Genomic DNA, 23,851 nt, shown 5'->3' with positions numbered 1-23,851 from the left:
CATTACATATGCCCGAGTATTTTCTGCATTTTCTGTTTTTATTTTAGATTTCCAACTTCAGATCTTCAGTTTTTTGTTTTTTTTTCCAATTTGATGATATTGGCTAGCATGCACCATGTGTAAAGTTATCCTCATCACAATGATTATGCTAAAAAATATACTAAATATTAAATTGATAAAACAAAATATTGAAATTGCACAAGGGAACTGACCAACAGTTGCATATCTAGGCTAACTAAATTTTGAGTGTTTTCAGTAAGGGTCAACAGAAGTGAAAATGTCAATACATTTTTGGGAAAGTCTGAAGTTCTATTGAAAGACCGAATGGCTGAAATGGTAGAGCAGAGAGTTTGTTTACAAGAACTTCACTTACATGGTTTATGTGGTTACTCTTCCTCTTCTCTCTGACTGTTTACAAAACAAAAATGGAAGTGAAATTAAAACATCAGTTGCTCAACTCAATGAGCCAATTTTTAGATTATGATTTATACAATTTAAACGTGGGAACAGCAGATACAGCTGAAGCGTTGCAAGCATGTTGCTACAGTAAATTTGTTATTTACTGCCTCTCACATAATCAACACATCATAATAGACTTCAAAACCAGTTAAATAGTTTTCAGGTATAATCAATGGTTCATGGGCAAGCTTCACAGGCAAGTTGTGCAAGGCAAGCTCCAATAAACAGTAATGAGAAAACAAATTAATTCACCGATGGATGGAGGGTAAATACTAGCTAGATCACTGGGAGGACTATCCTGATTTTCCTCAATGGAAGAATCATTATAATAAACAGCGCAGAAGTAGATGTAGGTACAGTCTTCCAACTGTACTTAAATCTATATATATCTATCTATACATAACTAAAACTCAGATCTTGTGCTCTTCCGGTTTGTGTAGTTTTTTCGCCACCTTACTCACCATTCTCCTGTGCTCAAGTGCAACAAGTTTTGTTCCGATCGATGGTATGTTGTAAAAGTTATTAAGGTTAAAATATCGTAAAAAACTCTCATGTGCAGATTGGTCTCCTCTCCCGTCAGTCCCCGCCACAGATTGACCTCCTTTCCTGTCAGCCGGGATTGACCTCCTTTCCTGTCAGCACTGATTGGCCGTGTCCGCTGTCAGTCGTGCAGCAGCACATAGCAGTAGCAAGCATAGCAGAAGTCGGCTGGAGGTCGCCACCGGCGTCGCGGTGAAGGAGTGGCGGCAGCTGGCGATGCCCGACGAGCTGCGGCCGCCAGGTATCTGATGGGGAGGGTGGGTGCCACAGATGAGCCCGGGGACTGGGCCTGGGCTGGGGCCGAGCCTGGTGCTGGAGCTGGAGTGAGGGCCGAGCCAAGGGCTTGGGATGGAGCCGTGACCGGGGCCGAGAAAGAAGCCGCTGTCAGGGCTGGAACCAAGGACGAGCCTGGGCCAGGGACGAGCCCGGAGATGAAGTCGATGCCTGGACTGGAGCCCACGCGGCGGCCGATTTGTGGGCTGGAGTCTACAGCCAGGACCGGGCCGAGTACGAGAACCAGGCCGAGATCCAGGCCCTGGCGCTGCTCTACGACCTGGGTAGGAGCTGGGGCAGGGAATGGGAGTGAGGGGAGGAGGATGAGGGAAATGACGAGGAGGGAGATGGGGTGGGTAGTGGGTGGTAGAGGGAGATGGGGTGGGGAGTGGGGTGGTAGAGGGCGATAGAGGGAGATGGAGGGTGGAGGAGGGAGATGGAGGGTGGAGGAGGGAGATGGAGGGTGGAGGAGGGAGATGGAGGGTGGAGGAGGGAGATGGAGGGTGGAGGAGGGAGAGGGGTGGAGGAGGGAGATGGGTGGAGGAGGGAGAGGGGTGGTGGAGGGAGAGGGAGGTGGAGGGAGAGGGGGGGGGAGGAGGGAGAGGGGGGGGTGGAGGAGGGAGGGGGGGGTGGAGGAGGGAGAGGGGGGGGTGGAGGAGGGAGAGGGGGGGTGGAGGAGGGAGAGGGGGGGGTGGAGGAGGGAGAGGGGGGGTGGAGGAGGAGGGAGATGGGGGGGTGGAGGAGGGAGATGGGGGGGTGGAGGAGGGAGATGGGGGGGTGGAGGAGGGAGATGGGGGGGTGGAGGAGGGAGATGGGGGGGTGGAGGAGGGAGATGGGGAGGTGGAGGAGGGAGATGGGGAATATTGCGTTGGGGGAACGGGTTGCGTTGGAGGAAACGGGTGAGTGGTGGAATATTGCACTGGGGAATGGGTTGCATTGGGTGACCAGGCCTCCCGTGTGACAGGGACCCAACGGGTCCCACTTAGTCCAGTCCACCATAAAAACAGCATTTTAGGCTAATTCCTGTTCCTGTCTCCCACCTTGTGAGTTTGGGAGGTAATCATCCAGGCAGAGTGTATTCCCATATTACATCAATTCAATTTTATGAAACTCTAAAAATACTACAAGCAAACAAACTGAAAATTTAGATTATGATACACCTGAAGTATTATCGGCATGGTGGTATCGCTAGTAGATGCTCATAGACCAGCATCCTGAGGGTGTTGCTATTGAGAGAAAAACTTCCTTTAGAAAGTATCTCCACTCATAACATGGGATTTAATGGGAAAAAAAGGTTCCACGTTACATAAAATGACAATGAGGACATTTTTCTAGGAATGCAACCTTTCCAGAATGTGGGGGTACACTGCAATTTTTAAATATGATGATGATTTCAACTCTTTGGGAGATCGAGCTTCAGACCCCCGTGGGACGTGAGATTTTCGTTATGCACCTCAGCACTACAGCTTCTAGATGTGCACAGGTTAAGAAGTGGGGTATTTGCCCAACTAGACATCAACCTCTCTAATTAGCAGGACAAAGTAGCTTGTTTCAGGAAACAAGGTAGTGTGCATGCCACAGTCATCATCAATGGCGACAAAGAGGAGATGCTCGAGAGCTTCAAGTTCCTAGGGATAAACATCAACAAGTTGGTCTTGACCAACCACATTGAAGTCACAACCAAGAAAGCACACCAACATCTCTACGTCCTCAGAAGACTAAGGAAGTTCAGCATGTCCCCAACGACTCACCTCTACAGATGCACCGCAGAAAGTGTCCTGTGGGCATGCATTACAGTTTAGTACAGCAACAACGCTGCCCAAGACCACAAGAAATTGAAGAAAATAGTGGATGTAGCCTAGCTCATTATGCAAACTAGTGTACCCTCTGCCCTTCCTCCCACCCCCCCCCCCCACCATCACGATTGATACCATCTGCACTTCATGTTTCCTCAAGTAAGCAGCAAACATAATCATTTAAATCCAATCATTTACTCTTCTTCCCTCTCCTGTCGAGCAGAAGATACAAAAACTTAAAAGCACGTACCACCAGATTCAGGAAAAGCCTCTTCTGCACTGCTATCAAACGGCTTGAAAGTCCACTCATAAGGATGTAGTCCCAATCACCCACCCTACTGCATTGCAACCAGAGTACATTTTGTCCACGCTCTCTCTGCAGCTGTAACTCTATAATGCTCTAATACAATATTCTGCGCTTTGGTATTTTTCTCTTTATACTAGTCGTTGTACTTGTGTATGACGTGGTTACATTCATGTATAATATGATTTTACTGGATAGCATAATGTATATCTCAGTACATGCGACAATAAAAAAGCAATATCAATATCTATAGCCAAATCTTTCTGAACCAGTGGAGAGCGTTACTACTTAAAACAATCCATAAGTGGCATAGGATGAATCAGCTTTTAACTATGAACAGACATTAACAGATACCATTTTTGCTGCAATGTTCAGTGACACTTAGTAAATAACATTATTAAGAATTGAAGTACACATGATTCACATGGAAATTTGTCAGCTGTTCTATGTAAGCGATATATTTGCTCCGAAAGTGGCTGAGCAGAGAGAGACAATAGGTTATTGACAGAAATCGATTCTGCATACTTTGACCGAGAGATGTGAGCTCAACGAATAAAGCAAAAGCAGCTCAAAATGACCTTGGTGCAGATCAGATGGAATTACTGTACTTTAGGTAGGATATAAAGATTTGGCAGAGTGCAGATTCTCTGGAATGATTCCAGTTTCAAGAGTCTCAGTTGGAAGTTAGACTGGAAAAGCTGGCGGGTGAGGGGGTGGGGTGACAGTGGTCTCCTCCTAGAGAAGCTTTTTCCCTAAAAGTGCAGAAGATGATCATGGTATAGGTATGATGGACAGAGAGATGCCAGAAGGATCAAGATCCACCTAATTAAAAAATGTCAGCAAAGGGCAGAAAGAGTATGCAAAATAAAGCTGCTAGGAATAAGTACAAACTAGTAATCACTGTGGCTGGTGGAAACAGACTCAATGTGTTCAAAGGAATATCTCATGGACACTTGGGAAACAATAATTTGCAGGGTTTTCGGAAAGAACAGAAAGTGATTGATCGGAGTGCTCTGTTAATTCAATGATTCTATCGTGCCTCTCGGTGCTCAGAAGTTTGGTTGGTGTACGAGTCCCCAAATCTACGGATGAGCTTAGAGTAGCGTTGTTACAAAACCTACCATCAGTGGCGCTGCATATCTGCCACTGCCTGTGCATGTAATTCCCGAGGTTTGGGGAGGAGGGTGGGGGTTAAAATGCAGGTTTGTATTGGTTGTCGGAGAGGGATTTCTTCGGGCTGCTAGCTGATGAAGAAAAATCGTAAGCGCTTCCATTCCTGTTTTTAAAAAAAAATTTGCTGAACGATTGCATCGCTGCATTGAAGTTAAACGCAACTTCTAACGCCTTCAACATCGGGGATCGCAATATCAGGATAAAACAAATGGTATTTCGTCTATTTAACATATTATCTTGCTTTTTGGTGTGGCTTCATTTTAATCTTATGATGCGAAAAATGTTATTTAGGCCCACATACGAATCAGCCGTGTCTTGCATGCCAATATGGGCTTAAAATTTATGGCAACGGCAACATTCCAATCGATCACATTCCAGAAACATCCACTCTCAAGATAATCAAATTCATTATTTTTTTGCAAAATCATGTCAAAAGAACATCTAAATCATCTATATTTTGTGTTATTGCCTATCCATAATCAATATTTTCACACTAAATATCCACAGTACAGTTTTAGTCAGATGCATTGTACAAAAAATAATGATTTTGATTATCTTGAGAGTGGATGTTTCTGGATTAATTTATGGGAATTAAACATTAAACATTAAATTCCTTCCATTTGGCATATGACAAAGTGAAATTTAAAAATCGTTATATTGTGAATTCTTGTGTGAATGGGATGTTTGTTATTTGTTATTTGGATACTTAGGCTATTTAAAATTTTTAGCCTTCTCTTAAGAAATGGATAGATGTTTAGATCTAGTAATTGAATTTAGATGAATTTAATTGATTTGATGAGACTAATGAATATGATTTTTTGGTTGGGTATTTACTATTTGTTTTAGCGTTTAATTTAATCTAAAACGGTAAATAATAACTTGTTTCTGTTAATGCTGTTCAGTGGTTTTTTTTCTTTACATTTTAAACAGATGTCCCGAAGAAGAAATGCAAAATTGTCAATCCAAATGCCCAGCAAAAGAGACTGCAGAGATTATCTGAATTTGGACTACTATAAATGTGATGATCTATAGAACATTGTTAATGGGAAAGTAGTGGGCAGAAAGGCATGTCATGCGTGGTTTGAAGAGCAAAACTTGTAGTTTACAATGCCAAAATTGAAAAGTTAAGGAAAAACAAGGTGCACAGAGTTGCTTATTGGTTACAATCTGAGGAGTCTGATGATGCTACTGATTATGATATGTCAATGTACCAGCTAGCAACTGATCTTCTCCATAAAGGCGGTCTTTCGCTAGAAATAGTAATTTCTTTACCTATCTGTTATGGACCTACAGCATATAATACAATAATATTAATGTTCTGATCTTGAGAATATCACATTTTTGAATTTTCAAGGCAGTCTCGGTGTTTATTACGATTTCCGTCATAACGGTCAATTTTGTAGTTAGCTACAATTAGGTTAACTAATTATATGCTTTAATTTCAGGTCATCAAGTAAGATGTTTCATATTTGTTTCAGAATGCTTCAATCTATAATAACTGAAAATTTCATTCAGTTCTCTTAATTTTAAAGAAAGTTATGGGCTTTTGACCGTCCTCGATCACAGCTTTTGTGTTAAATCAATGGAAAAGCAATAGGGAACAAGATGCTAATTTCCGAGTATGAAAATGACCATAACTTTTTTAATACTGAAGATATGAAAGTGAATTAGGTATCAAATTAAAGTTATTTTTATGCTTTATCTGATGGAATAAATTACAGGCTGGATTTTTTAAATCTCAAAATTTTGTAACATTCCCACTTAGAGCCTTCACCTGATACAGCAGAAAATAAGGATTTCCAAGTGCTAAAAATGCCTATATCGGTATCATCTGATGTGTCTGACGGTGCATGACACTGACATTATTAATACATTAAGAACTTTCCTTGTCATAGGCAACTGGTGCATTCAATGTTTCATGCGTGATAGCTACAATTTAACTGAAGAACACTTCAATATTGTCACCAAATTATGGTCAGTGTTATTAGTGAGATGAATTGCCTATTTGAAAAGCTGAAATATGAACAGGTCTGTACTCGTTCTCACCTAGGCCACAGCAAACAATGGCCTGTTTCCTTTATCATCTTTACTTTTTTGCATATCTTTCGTTCATTTGTTCTATATCACTCAGCATCACCGTCGATATCTCTCATTTCCCTTTCCCCCAACTCTCAGTCTGAAGAAGGGTCTCAACCAGAAACGTCTTCCATTTCTCCAGAGATGCTGTTTGACCCACTGAGTTACTCCAGCTTTTTGTATCTATCTTCGATATGAACATGGTAGTCTGAGGTAGGATTAGTCTCATTCAAGAGATGTGGTTCAGATCTTGAAGTGCAGTACTCACGGATTAGTGATGTTGAGAGTGCGACCTTTTGGCCGAGGTGTTGGGATTCAAGTCTACACTCTGTGATCCCCTAGCCCCACTTAATATATCATTCCTGAGGTGACCCGTTGTCTTGTCAAAAACATTTCATTGTACCGTTGACCCTGTGTTAACCTACATATGACAAATAAAAACTGAACTGAACTGAACTCCAAAGTAACTTAATCAATTTTTATCCCTCCAACCAATATAAACTAAAACAGATTCACATTTTTTTTTGTACAACTCGGACGTGTGAAAATTATCAATGTTTCCCAAATTCCAACAAGATTATACTTAAATAGCTCTAAAGAGTGTTAGGATGTCCTGGTGCAGTGAAGGGCGATGTAGGTATGAAATCTTCCTCTTGTATGCTGCATTTGGCTACCTCAACCTCATCTGAGGAAGGAACATGGAATCTCTTGAGTTTTCAAATCACAAAAATTAATTTCCTGACCGAAAAAATAAAAGATAATTCAATAGTAAAGTTCCATCACAAATTTGATTCAAAGATAAATGGATTTAACTTGGTTGAGTTACTGAGACATCAATGTGAAGATTATTTTTACCTTCGGAATTGCTGGTTACCATGACCCCCAGGTTGCTGGCATATCGGAACCTGCGGTCCTGGTCATTCCTTAGGGGTGACAGACAGCTCTAAAGGCAAATAAGGAAAAACAACCTTCACATTATATTTCAGCATTAATAGGGATCAAAGAGGATATCAGATTTGTCTCCTTAGCCATATAACTGAAAAAAATCAGCATTTGAGGGAAAAGCATTGAATGAGAATGAAAAAGTATAATTCCAGTTTGACCTAAAAGCAATATGTACGTTAAACGGTTTAAAAGAAAAATCTAAAACTACAGTTAAAATTTGGTGAGGCAATGCCTGGTATAGTTCTGTTATTTGTTCAAAAGGGAACTGCAGATGCTGGAATATCGAAGGTACACAAAATTGCTGGGGAAACTCAGCGGGTGCAGCAGCATCTATGGAGCGAAGGAAATAGGCGACGTTTCGGGCCGAAACCCTTCTTCAGACTCGTTCTGTTAGTTCTGTTATTTGTTTTACAAAAAGAATTAAGTTTGATGCCCTGATACTGGGTTATGTTTACTTATGGAAATTAGATAACTGTTCCAATATGACGCTCACATTTATTGTGTTTTCATGATGACAATGAAGCAGCCTGAATTTCTCAGAAGCACAAGTTATTCTGGGAGGTAATAGGAAATAGTAGTATGCAGAAATCATCTATCTAATCTGGTTTAAATCTACTCACCATCTGGCTGCGATTTGCTCAGGAAAATCGTGCTGGCCCTTGGGTGTTCAGAAGGGTTGGACTCAAAGTTCATGTCTAAAATCGGGAAAATTGAAAAATTGAGACAGTAAAAAGAAATCAAAACTATCTCCAAGCATACAAAAGTCATAAACATGTGTCACAAAAAAAGTTCGGAATATTTATCTTTTTAACTATGGGGAAGGTGAAAACCTAATCATAAATACAGCAATCCCCACATTATGGCAATTTCGGTAACAGAAATTCACCTTTACAGAGTTTGAGATACAGAACAGTTTTCTCTCACAATTTTTGTTTCCAATTCTTGTTTGTTCACATATGCGAAGATGACACAGAGTTACATTATGAAAAATCATAATGCAGATCATTTTTAGAGAAAGCAACCTGCGCCCCCATAACTCGGAGTGACCTGCATTGAAGTTGTAACAAACCCAATAGAAAATGTGGAGAATAAATCTGTAGCATTTGAATATAGAACTCATGGTTGCATGGATTAATTGAGGTCTTTGCCACAGAAATATCAGGAAAAGTTAGATAAGTACAGGTGCTATTATGTGATAGTTGTATTTCTATGAAATCCAATGCCATAGAAAATTGGGTTATAAAAATCATTGTGTAAATGAGAAAAGGCAGTCAGGGGCTAGAGAGTTTTAGATTCATATTTTTCCTGCAGAACTTTTAAAAATAAATGTCTTTTCAATACAATAAGTTAATTTTTGTTATTGCAAGCTGAAAATACTAAAGGCTGTATGTTACTTTGTATAATAGAGTATGGTTGCACTACTGTCAATAGAAGAAATTGCCTGTTAATCTCTATGGCCATCCAAGGTTAAACTAGCAGCTGTATTTTAGTTTGGTTTTAAATTTTAGAGATAGTGTGAAAACAGACCAATCGGCCCACCTAGTCCACGCTAACCAGCGATCCCTAAACATTAACACTATCCTAAACACAATGCGGGACGAAACCAGAACTCCCGGGGAAAACCCACAGAGGTCACAGGGAGAATGTACCGACAAGCACCCGTAGTCAGGAACAAACCTGGATCTCTGGTGCTGTAAGGCAGCAACATTACCGCTGCGCCACCGGCCGCCCTTCTTAACAGACAATTCTGTCCGATTACTGTGGGGGAGGGGGGGGGGGGGGTTCTCTAGTTCCCATCCTAAATCATGTTATAACAGATTTGACCTGTGTATTTGCAGATAATGTTCCCTCATTCATCTTTTGCGTTATATCCAAGGTGTGTTATAGAAACACATCACAGCAAACCTACGTGCACTTCAGAGAGAAAGAAATAGAATACTAGATTAAGTGGGACCCGTTGGGTCCCATGTTCACACGGGAGGGCTGGTCCCCCGACGCAATATTCCATCTCTCCACCAATTCCAATGTTGGTGGCCAGTGGGGGGGGGGGGGGGGTATGGAGCGCTGGTATGGGTGTTGTTGACTGCAGTGACTACTGGACTCCAGAGGGCTAGTATGGACATTGTGGGCCAAATGGATTCTTGGCAGCTCAGCCAAGTGGCAGCTCAGTCCCTCAAGCCTGATGTGCTGGCAGCTCACTCACGGCTGGTGGGCTGGCAGTTGACTCACGGCTATTCCTTGAAATTCCATTTCAAGCAGAATGCAAGGCCACCAAATTCAAATCCATTTTCCTACCATTTCAAGCAGGGTGCAAGGCCACCAAATTCAAGTGCAGTTTCTTACCTCTTCGAGCAGGGTACAAGGCCACCAAATTCAGGTTCAGTTTTCTACCACTTCAACCAGGGTGCAAGGCCACCAAATTCAAGTGCCGTTTCCAACCACTTCAAGCAGGGTACAAGGCCACCAAATTCAAGTGCAGTTTCATACCACTTCAAGCAGGGTGCAAGGCCACCAAATTCAAGTGCAGTTTCATACCATTTCAAGGAAGGTGGAAGGCCACCAAATTCAAATGCAGTTTCATACCATTTCATGCGGGTGCAAGGCCACCACATTCAAATGCAGTTTCATACCATTTAATGCAGGGTGAAACCACCATAAAACCACACAAAACACCACACTCAACAGTTCAGTAGACATTCAGTGTGTTCAATTGATTCACAGCTCAGACAGAGTCGTGACCTCTCCCTCCCCCATCATGCAGAGACTGAGCCACACCCACACTTCCGGGTTTTATAATCCCTCCCCCTCCCACCGGAAAAGGTGTGGCCTACATGGCATGATTGACAGGAGAGAGATTCTCAACATTTTTAAAAACACAAATAACACTTTTATTTTTCATTGATGGGAAGAATCCTCTGCACCTGATGAGCGGAGGGGGACTGAGTAAGATGGCCAAAAATCACAGCCATAAGTGGTGGCGTTTTATCTAAAATCAATATAGTGCAAACAGGAAGTTGTCAAGTTTAGACAACCATTTGCAGTGCCTTTTCACTTCAACCCAAAACCCCCAAACAACCCTTTGCAGCGCCTTTTCACTTCAACCCAAAACCCCAAAACAACCCTTTGCAGTGCCTTTTCACTTCAACCCAAAACCCCCAAACAACCCTTTGCAGTGCCTTTTCACTTCAACCCAAAACCCCCAAACAACCATTTGCAGTGCCTTTTTACTTCAACCCAAAACCCCCAAACAACCATTTGCAGTGCCTTTTACTTCAACCCAAAACCCCCAAGCAACGATGTGCAGTGCCTTTTACTTCAACCCAAAACCCCCAAGCAACCATTTGCAGTGCCTTTTCACTTCAACCCAAAACCCCCAAGCAACCATTTGCAGTGCCTTTTTACTTCAACCCAAACCCCCCCAAACAACCATTTGCATGCAGTGCCTTTTTACTTCAAACCAACCATATTTTCATTTTCAAACCACATTAAGGGGACTCACAGTTGAGTAGACATTTGTTCAGTGTTATTCAGAGCTCAGAGAGACGTGACCCTCTCGCTTCCTCCATCTTGCAGAGACGGAGTGAGGCACACCACTTCTGGGTTTTATAGTCCCTCCCCCCTCCCACCAGCAGGGGCAGCAGAGAGAATGACAAACATTTTTAAAACATTAATATCGCTCTGATTTTTCATCGATGGGAAAAATCCTCCAGTCCAGTCCGGCGGAGAGGGGCTCCGAGCGAGGTGGCCAAAAATGACGGCCGTAAGTGGCGGTGTTCTCTGGGAAATCACATTGCAGTGAGTCAAAAGCGGTCAAGATCGTACTTTTAGTAAACCATAAACCAGGGCATTATGAAATACGTGAAATGAAATTTGTGTGTAGCATAAACACTGGCAACATCTGGTTCGGACTTATTCTGTTTACACAAAAAGAAAATTTGCATGTTTCTAACTATTATTTCTGCTATTGACTACTGCTAATGGATGAATTTAGATTATACATATTATTTAGCCGCCTTCACCCGTGCCCAACGCTCTGCTCAAATAGAAAAGTGATCTGACAGCTCCTCCAGAAGCTGGTTAGCAAATTTGATTGCTGACTCTTAATCTCGATCTCTCTAATGTCAAGGCAAAATGTAATGCCATAGTTTAGTTTAGTTTAGCGATACAGCGTGGAAACAGGCCCTTCGGTCCACAGAGTCCACGCCGATCAGCGATCCCCACACATTAACACCATCCTACACCCACTAGGGACAATTTTTACATTTACCAAGCCAATTAACCTACAAACCTGTACGTCTTTGGAGTGACATCAAAGTTGGCTCCACAAGCTTGCTCTGCCATTTAATAATAATAATAATAATAATAATGGATGGGATTTATATAGCGCCTTTCTAATACTCAAGGCGCTTAAATAAGGTCATAGCCTGATTGTAACTTCAGCTCTGTCTTCCTGCTGTAAATGTTCTGATCAATGTTTGTTTAAAAAATATTTGAGGTTTCTGCTTCCAATAGAAATAGGATTCCAAATACTTGAAACCCACAAAGAACAATATTTGTCTGATCTTTCTTTGAAATGCACAACTATTTATAAACAAAGTCGTCTTATTCTAGATTCTCCCAATAGCATCCCCTCTGATCAAACATTCATCCCTTCAAAACCACTAAACTTATATATTTCAATCACGACACCTTTCTCTCTTCTGAAATTCAATGAATAAAGTCCAGCTTGTCCAATCTTTCCTCACAAGATAACTCGGCCATTTCAGGTATTAGTCTAGGGGACGCTTCTCTGAAATGTTTCTAATATATTAACATCTATCTTTAGCCAAGGAGATCAATGCTGGACCAAACCTTGTACAGTGCATTCTGGATGTGGTCTCACTAATACCCAATGTTTCCGAAAAATATCGCCCCTCTTTTGGTATTCAATTCTCTTTGGGATAAATAACATTATTGTGGCGTGGCGATAAGCACGAAATGAAGGTGAGGTGCCAGGTATTTCGGGAGGAATTTTATTCGCTGTTGTTCTCTTGTCCAGTCGGGTCTGCAAGAGAACAATCGCACCTAAACCCCTGCCCTTTATCCCTGTAGCTAAGGGCCCCCGGGCTAGATCATTCCCGTGCCGAGGGGTTCGATAGAGGAATAGCCCAACCCTTGGGAGTCGCCATAGGACCCCCCCCCCCCGAATAGGAGGCACGAAACTCACAGGCGGGCGTACAACCCCAGGAGGGAGCCGCGAAGGGGGGGGCGACCTCGCGGCCGAGGCTGGGCAACCACCGGCTGGTCAATGTCCAAATGTAAACAAGCTATGCTGAAGATGAGGCCAAGTCCTCCTATGGCGCAGTCCGGATATCCAGCAAGACCCACGGCAGTGCATCCATCCAGTCCGGGCTGGAGAGTCTTGCCTTCAGCGCTGCCTTGAGCTGCCGGTGGAACCTTTCCACCAGGCCGTTTGCCTGCAGGTGATAGGCCGTGGTGTGGTGCAGCCGCACACCCAACAGGTGAGCCATGGCCGACCACAGCTCAGAGGTGAACTGTGGCCCCTGGTCCGAGGAGATGTCCACCGGCACCCCAAAACGAGCAATCCAGTGCACGGACAACGCACGAGCGCACGCAGCTGTCGAGGTATCGGCCAGCAGTATGGCCTCCAGCCACCGCGTGAAGCGGTCCACCACCGTGAGGAGGTGGGTGATGCCCCGGGACGGCGGGAGAGGCCCCACAATGTCCACATGGAGGTGGTCGAACCACCGGCATGGTGGACTGAACTCCTGGAGGGGCGCCTGGACGTGGCACTGGATTTTTGCCGTCTGGCACGGAATGCAGGTGCGGGCCCAGTGGCACATGAACCGAGCAAACGTGCCCTGTGGCACATGAACCGAGCAGACCGTGCCACATGAACCGAGCAAACGCAAGTGCCGTTGTCGCCCGGATGGATGGGTGAGCCAGCCCGTGGATCACGTTGAATACCCTCCGGCGCCAGGGACGATGGGGCGCTGCTGACCGGACGACACATCGCAAAGTATTGTTGCTCTTCCAGGGCCGTGAGGGACATCCTCAAGGCGAAGGCTGGAGATGGCAGTCCGGTAGGCGGGCATCTCATCATCCGTGAGCTGAGCCTCCACCAGGGCAGAACAGTCAATGCCGAGCACCACCTCGAAAACGGTGTCGACGGCGGGGCGGGACAACACCCGGTTCTCCTTCCCCTCGATGAAGCGGATGGAGGTGGTGTACTCCGAGATGTATGCCAACTGCCGCTGCTGCCGTGCAGACCAGGTATCGGAAACCTTTGCCAGGGCGAAGGTGAGCGGCTTGTGGTCCATGTAAGCGGTAAATGGGCGGCTCTCCAGGAAGTAGCGGAAGTGGTGCACCGCCAGGTACAGAGCCAGGAGCTCGCGGTCGAATGCGCTGTACTTCCTCTGGGCGTTGTTGAGGGTGCCAGCTGAAGAAGGCCAGGGACCGCCAACCGCGATGCGTCCACCGTAAGGGCGGTCGGGGCATCCTCCCGCGGGTGAACCAGCCGCGCAGTCCGAGCAAGGGCCTCCTTCGCGCCGTCAAAAATGCCGCCAGCGCCTCGTCGGTCCACTCGACGTCCTTACGCCTACCCGCCAGAAGTTTATACAGCGGCCGCATAATATGGGCCGCAGATGGCACAAAACGGTGATAAGAGGCCACCAGGCCGACGAACTGCACCAGGCCGCACACAGTGTATGGACGGGGAAATTGGCTGATGGTGTCGACCCTGTCCGGCAGGGGAACCGCACCTTGTGAAGTCACGCGGTGGCCGAGGAAGTCAATGGTGGTCACCCCAAACCGGTACTTGACGAGGCTCATAGCCAAACCATGCTCACTGAGCCGCTGACAGAGCTGCCGGAGGTGGGCACAGTGCTCCTGCCGTGAGCGGCTGGCCACCAAGATGTCGTCGAAGTAGACGAACACAAAATCGAGACGACACACACCTTCTATTAACCGTTGAAATGTCTGCGTGGCGTTCTTAAGGCCGAACGGCATCTGCACAAACTTGTACAACCCAAACGGCGTAACGATTGCCGTCCTGGGCACATCCTCCAGGTGGACCGGGATCTGGTTATAGCCCCGCACCAAATCCACTTTTGAAAAGATAGTAGCCCCGACCAAATGGGCGTTGAAGTCCTGGGTGTGGGGCACGGGGTATCGGTCTGTTGCGGTAGCGGCATTCAACCAGCGATAATCCCCGCAAGGTCGCCAGCCCCCGCTTACTTTGGGGACCATGTGGTGGGGTCGCCCATGGGCTGTTTGAAGGGCGGATGATCCCCAAGGACTCCATCGTGCGGAACGCCTGCCGTGCCAGACGTAGCTTATCAGGCGGCAGGCGGCGTGCTCGTGCGTGGAGGGGTGGGCCGGTAGTCGATATGAAATGAACCACCCCGTGCTTGGGGGTCGACGACCGGAACTGTGGGGACAGGATGTCCGGGAACGCAGCCAAGACCCGAGCAAAACAGGAATCCACGGACGACAGGAGGCGTGCAATCGGCTCATCCAGACGCAGCGTGATTGGCTCGTGGAGGCGTGGACCCCCGCTTATCGGAATGAATGTCCGCTAGCAAAGGGGGCAGGATGCTCAGCTCCGCCCCGGTATCCACGAGGAAGCGACTCCCGGAGTGCCGATCCCTGGCGAAGAAGCGGTGAATCTGGCCAGCCGCGGAGACTATTGGCAGCAGGCCCCGGCGTTTCCCGGGAACATGCATGGCTGGCGGCATTGTCGTGCTGCAGCACCCCAGCGCTGGTGGTAATAGCACCAGTGCCTCCTGCCGGTGGCGCTTGGAGCTTGCTGGTGCGGGACTGCAGGTGCGGTACCTGTCACGGTCGCGGGGAGCGATCGCACAGGTCTCCGGGGCGCAGCTGTCACTCCCTCCACAGCTCCCCCGCCCAACCGGAGGAAATCGGGCGCTGCCGGTGTGACGGCCAGCACGCTGACGTCATCCCGGCGTGCCATCCGCAGCAGGTCAGCGCGCCTGCCGAGGGCCCGGAAGTCGGCGAACGAGGTGTCGGTGAGCTGCAGGTGGATATAAGCCGGCAGCAGATGCAGGTAAGTATACTCAAACATGAGGCACGGCGTGTACCTATCCAGGAGTGCGACCATCTCGTTAAGGAGGCTTTATGGCAGCCGATCGCCTAGGCCCTCCATATGAAGGAGCCTGGCAGCCCGCTCCATCCGGCTGAGCCCGTAAACCTGGAGCAGGAGCTTCTTAAGGCCGAGGTATTTCTCGGCGGCCGGGGGGTCTCCGAGGAACTGAGTGACTTCTCCGGCCGTGTCCTGGTCGAGGGCCCCCACCAGGTAGTGGTAGCGGGTGTCGTCCGCCTGCTGAAACTAGATGCGAGGCCGGGCGGTCCAGAACGTAGGTAGTTTGACGGAGACCGAGTTGGCCTGTGAAGCGGACGGACGGGCGGCTCTGTCTTTTGACTCCATTGTGACACCAATGGAGTGTCGGAGTCACCAATGTGGTGCGGCGATAAGCCCAAAATGAAGGCGAAGAGCCAGGTGTTTCGGGAGGTATCGATAGAGGAATAGCCCGACCCTTGGGAGCCACCACATTATTGGCTTTCTTAATTGCTGGGTATAGTTGAAATTACCGAATTACTAAATTACTAAATTGCAGATCATACACAATACACCCAGATCCTCATCACCTGACAGCCCAGTAAAGTCCCACCATTTAGATTTTCCTTTTGCCAAAATTGATAACATCAAGCCCATCTGAGTGTTTCCATGGCAGTAACCGTGGATGAACCAGGAGCTCCATTACCGAATGCAGACCAGATCTGTAGCTTTAAAATCAGGCGATCCAGAATCATACAAGAAGTCCTGGTACAACATCCAGAAGGCCAACATGAATGTAGACACTTCTGGACTAAATAGGAGGCTCAGGTGGACACTTGGCAGGGCTTGCATGTCATCACTTCCAACAAAAGTGAAACAGTAGCTCGAGTGTCAGCAGCACATTACTCCCTGATGAGCTCAATGTTTTCTATGGTTGCTTTGAATGGAAGAAAAATGACGTATCTTCATGAGCTCCCACGGTCCCCAATGACCTTTTGATCTCAGTCACCGAGGCTACCGAGAAGATCCTTCTCTAAGGTGAACCCTCGGAAAGCATCCAGCACTGATGTCATATCTGGCTACCTTCTCAAACCCTGAGCAGAACAACTGGTTGGAATTTTTGTGGACATCTGGGATATTTCACGACTAGTCCAAGGTTCTCACCTGGTCTAAGATACTTCCATAATACCCGGTGCGTATAAAGAGCAGAATACCTGCATCAGCAACAATCAACTAGTGACATTCACATCCAATGTGATGAAATGCTTTAAGAGGTTGTTATAAAGCAAATCACCTCATGCATTAGATAAGGTCCCACATAGCAGATTAGTGGGCAAAATTAGGGCACATGGTATTGGGGGTAGAGTGCTGACATGGATAGAGAAGTGGTTGGCAGACAGGAAACAAAGAGTAGGGATTAACGGGTCCCTTTCAGAATGGCAGACAGTGACCGTGGGGTACCGCAAGGCTTGGTGCTGGGACCGCAGCTATCTGCAATATACATCAATGATTTGGATGAAGGGATTCAAAGTAACATTAGCAAATTTGCAGATGACACAAAGCTGGGTGGCAGTGTGAACTGTGAGGAGGATGCTATGAGAATGCATGGTGACTTGGACAGGTTGGGGGAGTGGGCAGATGCATGGCAGATGAAGTTTAATGCGGATAAATGTGAGGTTATCCACTTTGGTAGCGAAACCAGGAAGGCAGATTATTATCTAAATGGCGTCAAGTTTTGAAAAGCGGAAGTACAAAGGGATCTGGGGGTCCTTGTACATCAGTCTATGGAAGTAAGCATGCAGGTACAGCAGGCAGTAAAGAAAGCGAATGTCATGTTGGTCTTTATAACACGAGGAATCGAATATAGGAGCAAAGAGGTCCTTCTGCAGTTGTACAAGGTCCTAGTGAGACCACACCTGGAGTATCGTGTGCAGCGTAGGTTTACAAGGTTAATTTCCGGGATGGCGGGACTGTCATATGCTGAGAGAATGGAGCGGCTGGGAGTTTAGAAGGATGAGAGGGTATCACATTGAAACGTATAAGATCGTTAAGGGTTTGGACACGCTAGAGGCAGGAAACATGTTCCCGATGTTGGGGGGGGCCAGAACCAGGGGACACAGCTTAAGAATAAGGAATAAGCCATTTAGAACAGAGACGAGGAAACACTTTTTCTCACAGAGAGTGGTGAGTCTGTGGAATTCTCTGCCTCAGAGGGCAGTGGAGGCAGGTTCTCTGGATACTTTCAAGAGAGAGCTAGATAGGGCTCTTAAAAATAGCAGAGTCAGGGGATATGGGGAGAAGGCAGGAACGGGGTACTGATTGGGGATGATCAGCCATGATCACATTGAATGGCTGTACTGGCTCGAAGGGTTGAATGGCCTACTCCTGCACCTATTGTCTATGCTTCAATGATGACCTGGACGCATTTCAATTCTCCTACCGCCACAACAGATCAACAGTGGATGTGATCTTGTTCTTAGGGAACTGGGTGTCTGCTCCTCCCTATGTAACTGGATCCTCAACCTTCTAATCGGCAGACCTCAATTAATATAGATAGACAACACCACCTCCTCCACACTGAGCATCAGCAGAGGGGTACCTTGAGCCTTGCTAATGCACAAATATAAATAACTCTTGACATTCAAAAACCAATGATAGATCATCTCACCAATAAAAATCTTCCCATCTCAAATCTTCATATATACTGCCAGCAAACTGCTCACATTTAAAAACAGAAAGTCAACCAGAATTCAAACTATGCCTTGAAATGAAATTAGTCACCATCATCCCAATTGGGTTTTTTTTACCATCGGAAATGTATTATAGCACATAGAAACATAGACATAGAAAATAGGTGCAGGAGTAGGCCATTCGGCCTTTCGAGCCTGCACCGCCATTCAATATGATCATGGCTGATCATCCAACTCAGTTATCCTGTACCTGCCTTCTCTCCATACCCCCTGATCCCTTTAGCCACAAGGGACACATCTAACTCCCTCTTAAATATAGCACAACTTAAATATAGCACAAACAGCACTAGCTACAAATTTGCTTTTTTCTATGCAGAGTATGTAATGGTACCAATTTAAAATCTTCACCAGAGGTTACCGCATCACTCAGCAGTGACTGAAATACTACACAGTGGATAAAGTTACTTAGAAATGAGTATCTGTCACTGGAACAGGACTGGAATTAGAAAGCAGCCTGTCCTTGACTTTTAACACCTCAACAGCAGAACAGTGTTTGCAACTTTCTCATCTCTCCCCACAAGTCTATCAGCAGCTTAATATCATTATTCAAGTGTTCAGAAACATGATTTCTATAATATTTGTATGTTCCACAAAATGATTATTTTATTTACAGCAGCTTTGGAAAAATCATTTGTCCGACCTTGCATTTTGTGGCACTTAAGAGGACCACAATATTACAGGAAATCTGCCAAGATGTCATTTTTGTATTGCACAATTTGAAACTCACATTATTAAGAAAATGATTAATCATTTTCACCCAGTTTATCATCGGTATTTCTCCCATTCTAACCAGATTTTGAGACGAGATATAACCATGCTTTGCATTGTTCTGAAGGTTTAGAAACAAGCTTTACTTGGGAAATAGAATTAAAATTGTTATGAAGCCAATTCAGCAAGACAACCTTAAAATCACATACGCAAAATGAATGAACCATCAGTCATTCTGTTCTTAATGGTTTTGAGTGAAGGTGAAATTTGGTCAGAACACAGGAGGAATTGCAATCTTTGAGTTGTGTCATCTCATGGGTTGGATCTTCCTGATCAGGCTTAATGTCTCACCCAAAATATGACACGTCTAACAGCACAACATTTGTGTGTCAAGATCATTCACTTAGGTGGTTTGAATCAACTATTCTACTTAAGAGACAAGGTTGTCAACAACCATGAAACTGAGGCCCTGCTGCTCATAGGGGAACATTAATAACACATAATTTTTATTTTCCAAAAGAAAAATACAGCAGTTCTTCCAAGGGGTTGTGTACTTCTCTGTAGTCAACCAATATTTATCCATCAGCCAATTTTAAGAATTAAATTGCCTGGAATTTAGCTGCATGCTTAATGTCTGCTGTGTTTAACATAAATCTTCAGCTAGGTAGACAGCGCCAATGTTACCTGGTTGTCATGTTTCTTATGTTATCACATTGTTCAAATGCTTTTTGTGAATTAAATGGATCACATAAGGTCATAGAAGTTGCAAATCAAATGATGGTCTTTCTTTCCTTTTACCCAGAGCCAGCAATAAAGACATTGAACAAGTGGTCACTGTAATTGACCATCACAGCCTCCCCCCTATGACATCAGTCAATAGTTCTCTAGTATATTTTGGAAATTTATCTCACATTTGTGAATTCCAATTATTTAGGTGCCATATTATTCAAAAGAACAAGTCAAGAACAGTTGGAGTCATCTGTTGAGAAAGATTAGTCCATGTTGAAATTAAAAAGATTTGAAAATGTTTTAACTTTAATCACACTGGTTCAGTCTAAAATTAACATTTCAGGATTCTAAATGTGGTAAATCTCAAGGGTGTTAATTGCTAATGAAAGCAGCTGTTACCATCAAGAGCTTTCTACAGAACAGAATGTACATTGATCACTGGGAGTCCATGCACCTTTGGGAATAAGCGTTCGGTATTCCGTAAAACGCAAGGAATCCTGGGATTTGTCAAAGGTCATTTGTGATAAAGAAAAAGCGAATGAAGCCTTGGCTGTATAAACTGTATATAAATTGTTAAGTATTCTAGCAATGAATCAATCTAGAATTCTGTCAACTCAATAGCGGGCAGGCGTCGCTCTTTTATGAAGATTAATTCGATCTTATTTCTATCTCACTTCACAAACCCACCCTCTGGAATTCTGCAGAACCTCTCCTGACAGCGTTGCAGGACATTCTCTCTCTCTCTTCTCCGCGCTGACTGTAAGCCTGGGGCCACCACTGCTCCGGGCCGGTGTCCCATCACCTTGGACATCTCCGGCCGCCCCTGGACAGGGATGGGACACTCGGGAGGGGAGGGTAGTGAGACACCGCTCACAAATCTGCCTCCTGGGGTATGCAGGAGAGGGGTGCGTGGTTCGCCCCTGTATAACACGGGAGGGCCGCCCGATGTGAGAATGGAATTCATAGACCCAGGCTGACAGGGAGCGAACCATGATTCATCTGTTGGGGGAGGGCTGGAGAGAGAGGTGGAGGGAGGGGTGTAGAGGGGGGGAGGGGTGTAGAGGGGGGGGGAGGGGTAGGCGAGGGGGAAGGGTAGGGAGGGGGAGAGAGGGGGAGAATGTCCACCCTCCCTGCGTCCTCCAATGACTTACCTTTACCTAGTTAGATTAATTTGCTTTAGGGACACAGCACGGAAACAGGCCCTTTGGCCCACCAAGTCCACACCAATCACCCGTTCGCACCCGCACATCTTTGGAATGTGGAGGAAACCAACGTTATATTGCACAGGGAGAACGTGCAAACTCCACACAGACAATAGTACAGACATTTGCCTTTCAGATTTCTCCCATCACTTCTTGAATCCAATCAATTCTAAGAGACCCACTGGCATCAGTCACCTATCACTCCCATTGCTTATATGTGGCCTTTATCAATGATTACCTGCAAATTATTTAAGCATAATTGAAATAACATGTTGCATCCAAGCTCAGTACCCACCTCAAGTGGAAAAAAAGGAGGACCCCCAAACATTCCCTGAAGATTGGACACTAATTGCAGGCCTGTTACTGCCACACTAAGGTGATCATGAAGTGAGACTGCATATTTATTTCAGGAATAAATTTTCAATCTTAATCACACTAGTTCAGTCTAAAATTAATTTTTCAATTAACATACAATATTCAAAATTGAGGCAATTAATGCACAAAAAAGTAATTATTCAAAAATGTATAGTGAAAAATTACAGTAAATTGAAAAGTGCCGTTGCAAATTAGATAAAGATCACACATAGAATTACAAATCGCCTACAATATGTCAATACTCTTGCCTTGGCAGGGTTACAAAATATATCCACAAACTCATTTTTTAAAGAATTTAACAATATTTAAGGCGTCACTAAAAAGCTATAAATATTCCAAAGTATGCAATATTTCCAATTGGTAAGGATTATGGGTTCAACTAAAAACACTCAGTTTCCCACAAAGATTTAGAAGTACATGGTGTGATTATGGAAATTATTTTGGCCAAAAATTTTCAACAATAATTTTATACTGACAAGCAATTCAAAAATTGGCTGATATGAACAACAGGTAAAGTTAGAACTGCTCTCAGCCACGAGCTCGCTAAAAGGTGCTTACTGCCTGTCCTATTAAGTTAATGGCTTCAGCTGAGGGGGCAAGGACAATGAATGGCTTCTACAACATTGTTAATACAACAGTGTACTGTAAGATAGCCAACATTTTTTATGGGACCATTAACATACGAAAACAAAACTGATCTTCAAGGTTTCAGCCAAAATGGAGAAAAGAGCAGGTAACCTGATGATTGTTTCATCTGCATTTTTAGAAGATGAATGGGTCTGGAGTAGCAAGGTATACCTAACAAGGCTGCTGCATTCAGAATAACGGATTACCCATTTTTATGATGAAGAATTTACTTTCTCAGCAATTGGGAATCTCCAGAACACTCTAAACATGCAAGTGGTGGAGGTTGAACCATTCAAACATTCAAGGCTTAATGTTTAAGAAAGAACTGCAGATGCTGGAAAAATCGAAGGTCGACAAAAATGCTGGAGAAACTCAGCAGATGAGGCAGCATCTATGGAGTGAATGAATAGGTGATGTTTCAGGTCGAGACCCTTCTTCTGAAGAAGAAGGTCTTGACCCGAAACATCACCTATTCCATCGCTCCATTGAATACATTCAAGACTGATCATTTTGGATAGGGGATTCAAATGTGATGGGGAACAGTCATAATGGGGTTGAAGATAAAATCAGCTTAGCCATGAAGTTAGACACAAAAAGCTGGAGTAACTCAGCAGGACAGGCAGCATCTCTGGAGAGAAGGAATGGGTGACATTTCGGGTCGAGACCCTTCTTCAGTGGTTAGGGATAAGGGAAACAAGAGATATAGATGGTGACGTGGAGAGATAAAGAACAATGAATGAAAGATATGCAAAAAGTAACTATGATAAAGGAAAGAGGCCATTGTTAGCTGCTTGTAGGGTGAAAATTAGAAGCTTGTGGGACTTGGGTGGTGGAGGGATAGAGAGAGAGAGGGAATGCTGGGGCTACCTGAAGTGGGAGAAATCAATATTCATACCAGTGGGCTGTAAGCTGCCCAAGCGAAATATGAGATGCTGCTTCTCCAATCTGCGTTTAGCCTCACTCTGACAATGGAGGAGACCTAGGACAGAAAGGTCTGTGGAGGAATGGGAAGGAGAATTAAAGTGTACAGCAACCGGGAGATCAGGTAGGCTGAGCGAAGCAATCGCCCAGTCTGCATTTGGTCTCGCCAATGTATAAGAGTCCACATCTTGAACAACGGATACAGTAGATGAGGTTGGAGGAGGTGCGTGAACTTCTGCTTTACCTGAAAAGACTGTTGGGGTCCTTGGATAGAGTCGAGGGAGGAGGTATAGCGACACGTGTATCTTCTGCAGTTGCAGGGGAAGGTACCAGTGAAGGGGCTGCTTTGGGTGGGAAGGAATGAGTTAACCAGGGAGTTGCGGAGGGAACGGACTCTGCGGAAGGCGGAAAGGGGTGAAGATGGGAAAATGTTACTCGTGATCCCGTTGGAGGTGGCGGAAATTTCGGAGGATTATGTATTGTTTGCAATGTCTGATAGGGTGGAAGGTAAGGACTAGGGGGACTCTGTCTCTGTTGCGATGAGAGGGAGCAAGGGCAGAGCTGCGGGGTACAGAGCAGACACGGGTGAGGGCCTCATCTATGATGGGAGAGGGGAACCCCCGTTCCCTAAAGAATGAGGACACCTCGGATGTCCAAGTATGGAACACCTCATTTTGGGTGCAGATGCGGCGTAGACGGAGGAATTGGGAGTAGGGGATAGAGTCTTTGCAGGAAGCAGGGTGGGAAGAAGTGTAGTCAAGATAGTTGTGGGAGTCAGTGGGTTTGTAATAGACGTCAGTCAATAGTCTATTTCCTGTGATGGAGACTGTGAGATCAATAAAGGGGAGGGAGTTGTCGGAGATGGTCCAAGCAAATTTGAGTGCAGGATGAAAATA

The 23,851-nt window shown here is 45.2% G+C and overlaps 1 protein-coding gene across 3 annotated transcripts in view; it reads right to left on the bottom strand.

The window, feature by feature from the left end:
• ccnyl1 (cyclin Y like 1) overlaps positions 1-23,851 on the bottom strand; it is a 65,326-nt gene that overhangs the window by 39,629 nt on the left and 1,846 nt on the right. For 2 of the 3 annotated variants that reach the window (XM_033024360.1, XM_033024362.1), the window contains exons 2-3: positions 8,187-8,261; positions 374-408 (exon numbers count right to left, since the gene is read on the bottom strand). In XM_033024360.1, coding sequence (XP_032880251.1) covers positions 374-408; positions 8,187-8,261 — 110 coding nt within the window. The remainder of the gene's footprint in view (positions 1-373; positions 409-8,186; positions 8,262-23,851) is intronic. The other variant, XM_033024361.1, reaches the window with a different exon arrangement.

This window comes from Amblyraja radiata, chromosome 7, assembly GCF_010909765.2.
Source record: "Amblyraja radiata isolate CabotCenter1 chromosome 7, sAmbRad1.1.pri, whole genome shotgun sequence".
NCBI lineage: Eukaryota > Metazoa > Chordata > Chondrichthyes > Rajiformes > Rajidae > Amblyraja > Amblyraja radiata.
The sequence above is the reverse complement of the archived record's forward strand: the minus strand, read 5'-3'. Positions and strand labels throughout refer to the sequence as shown.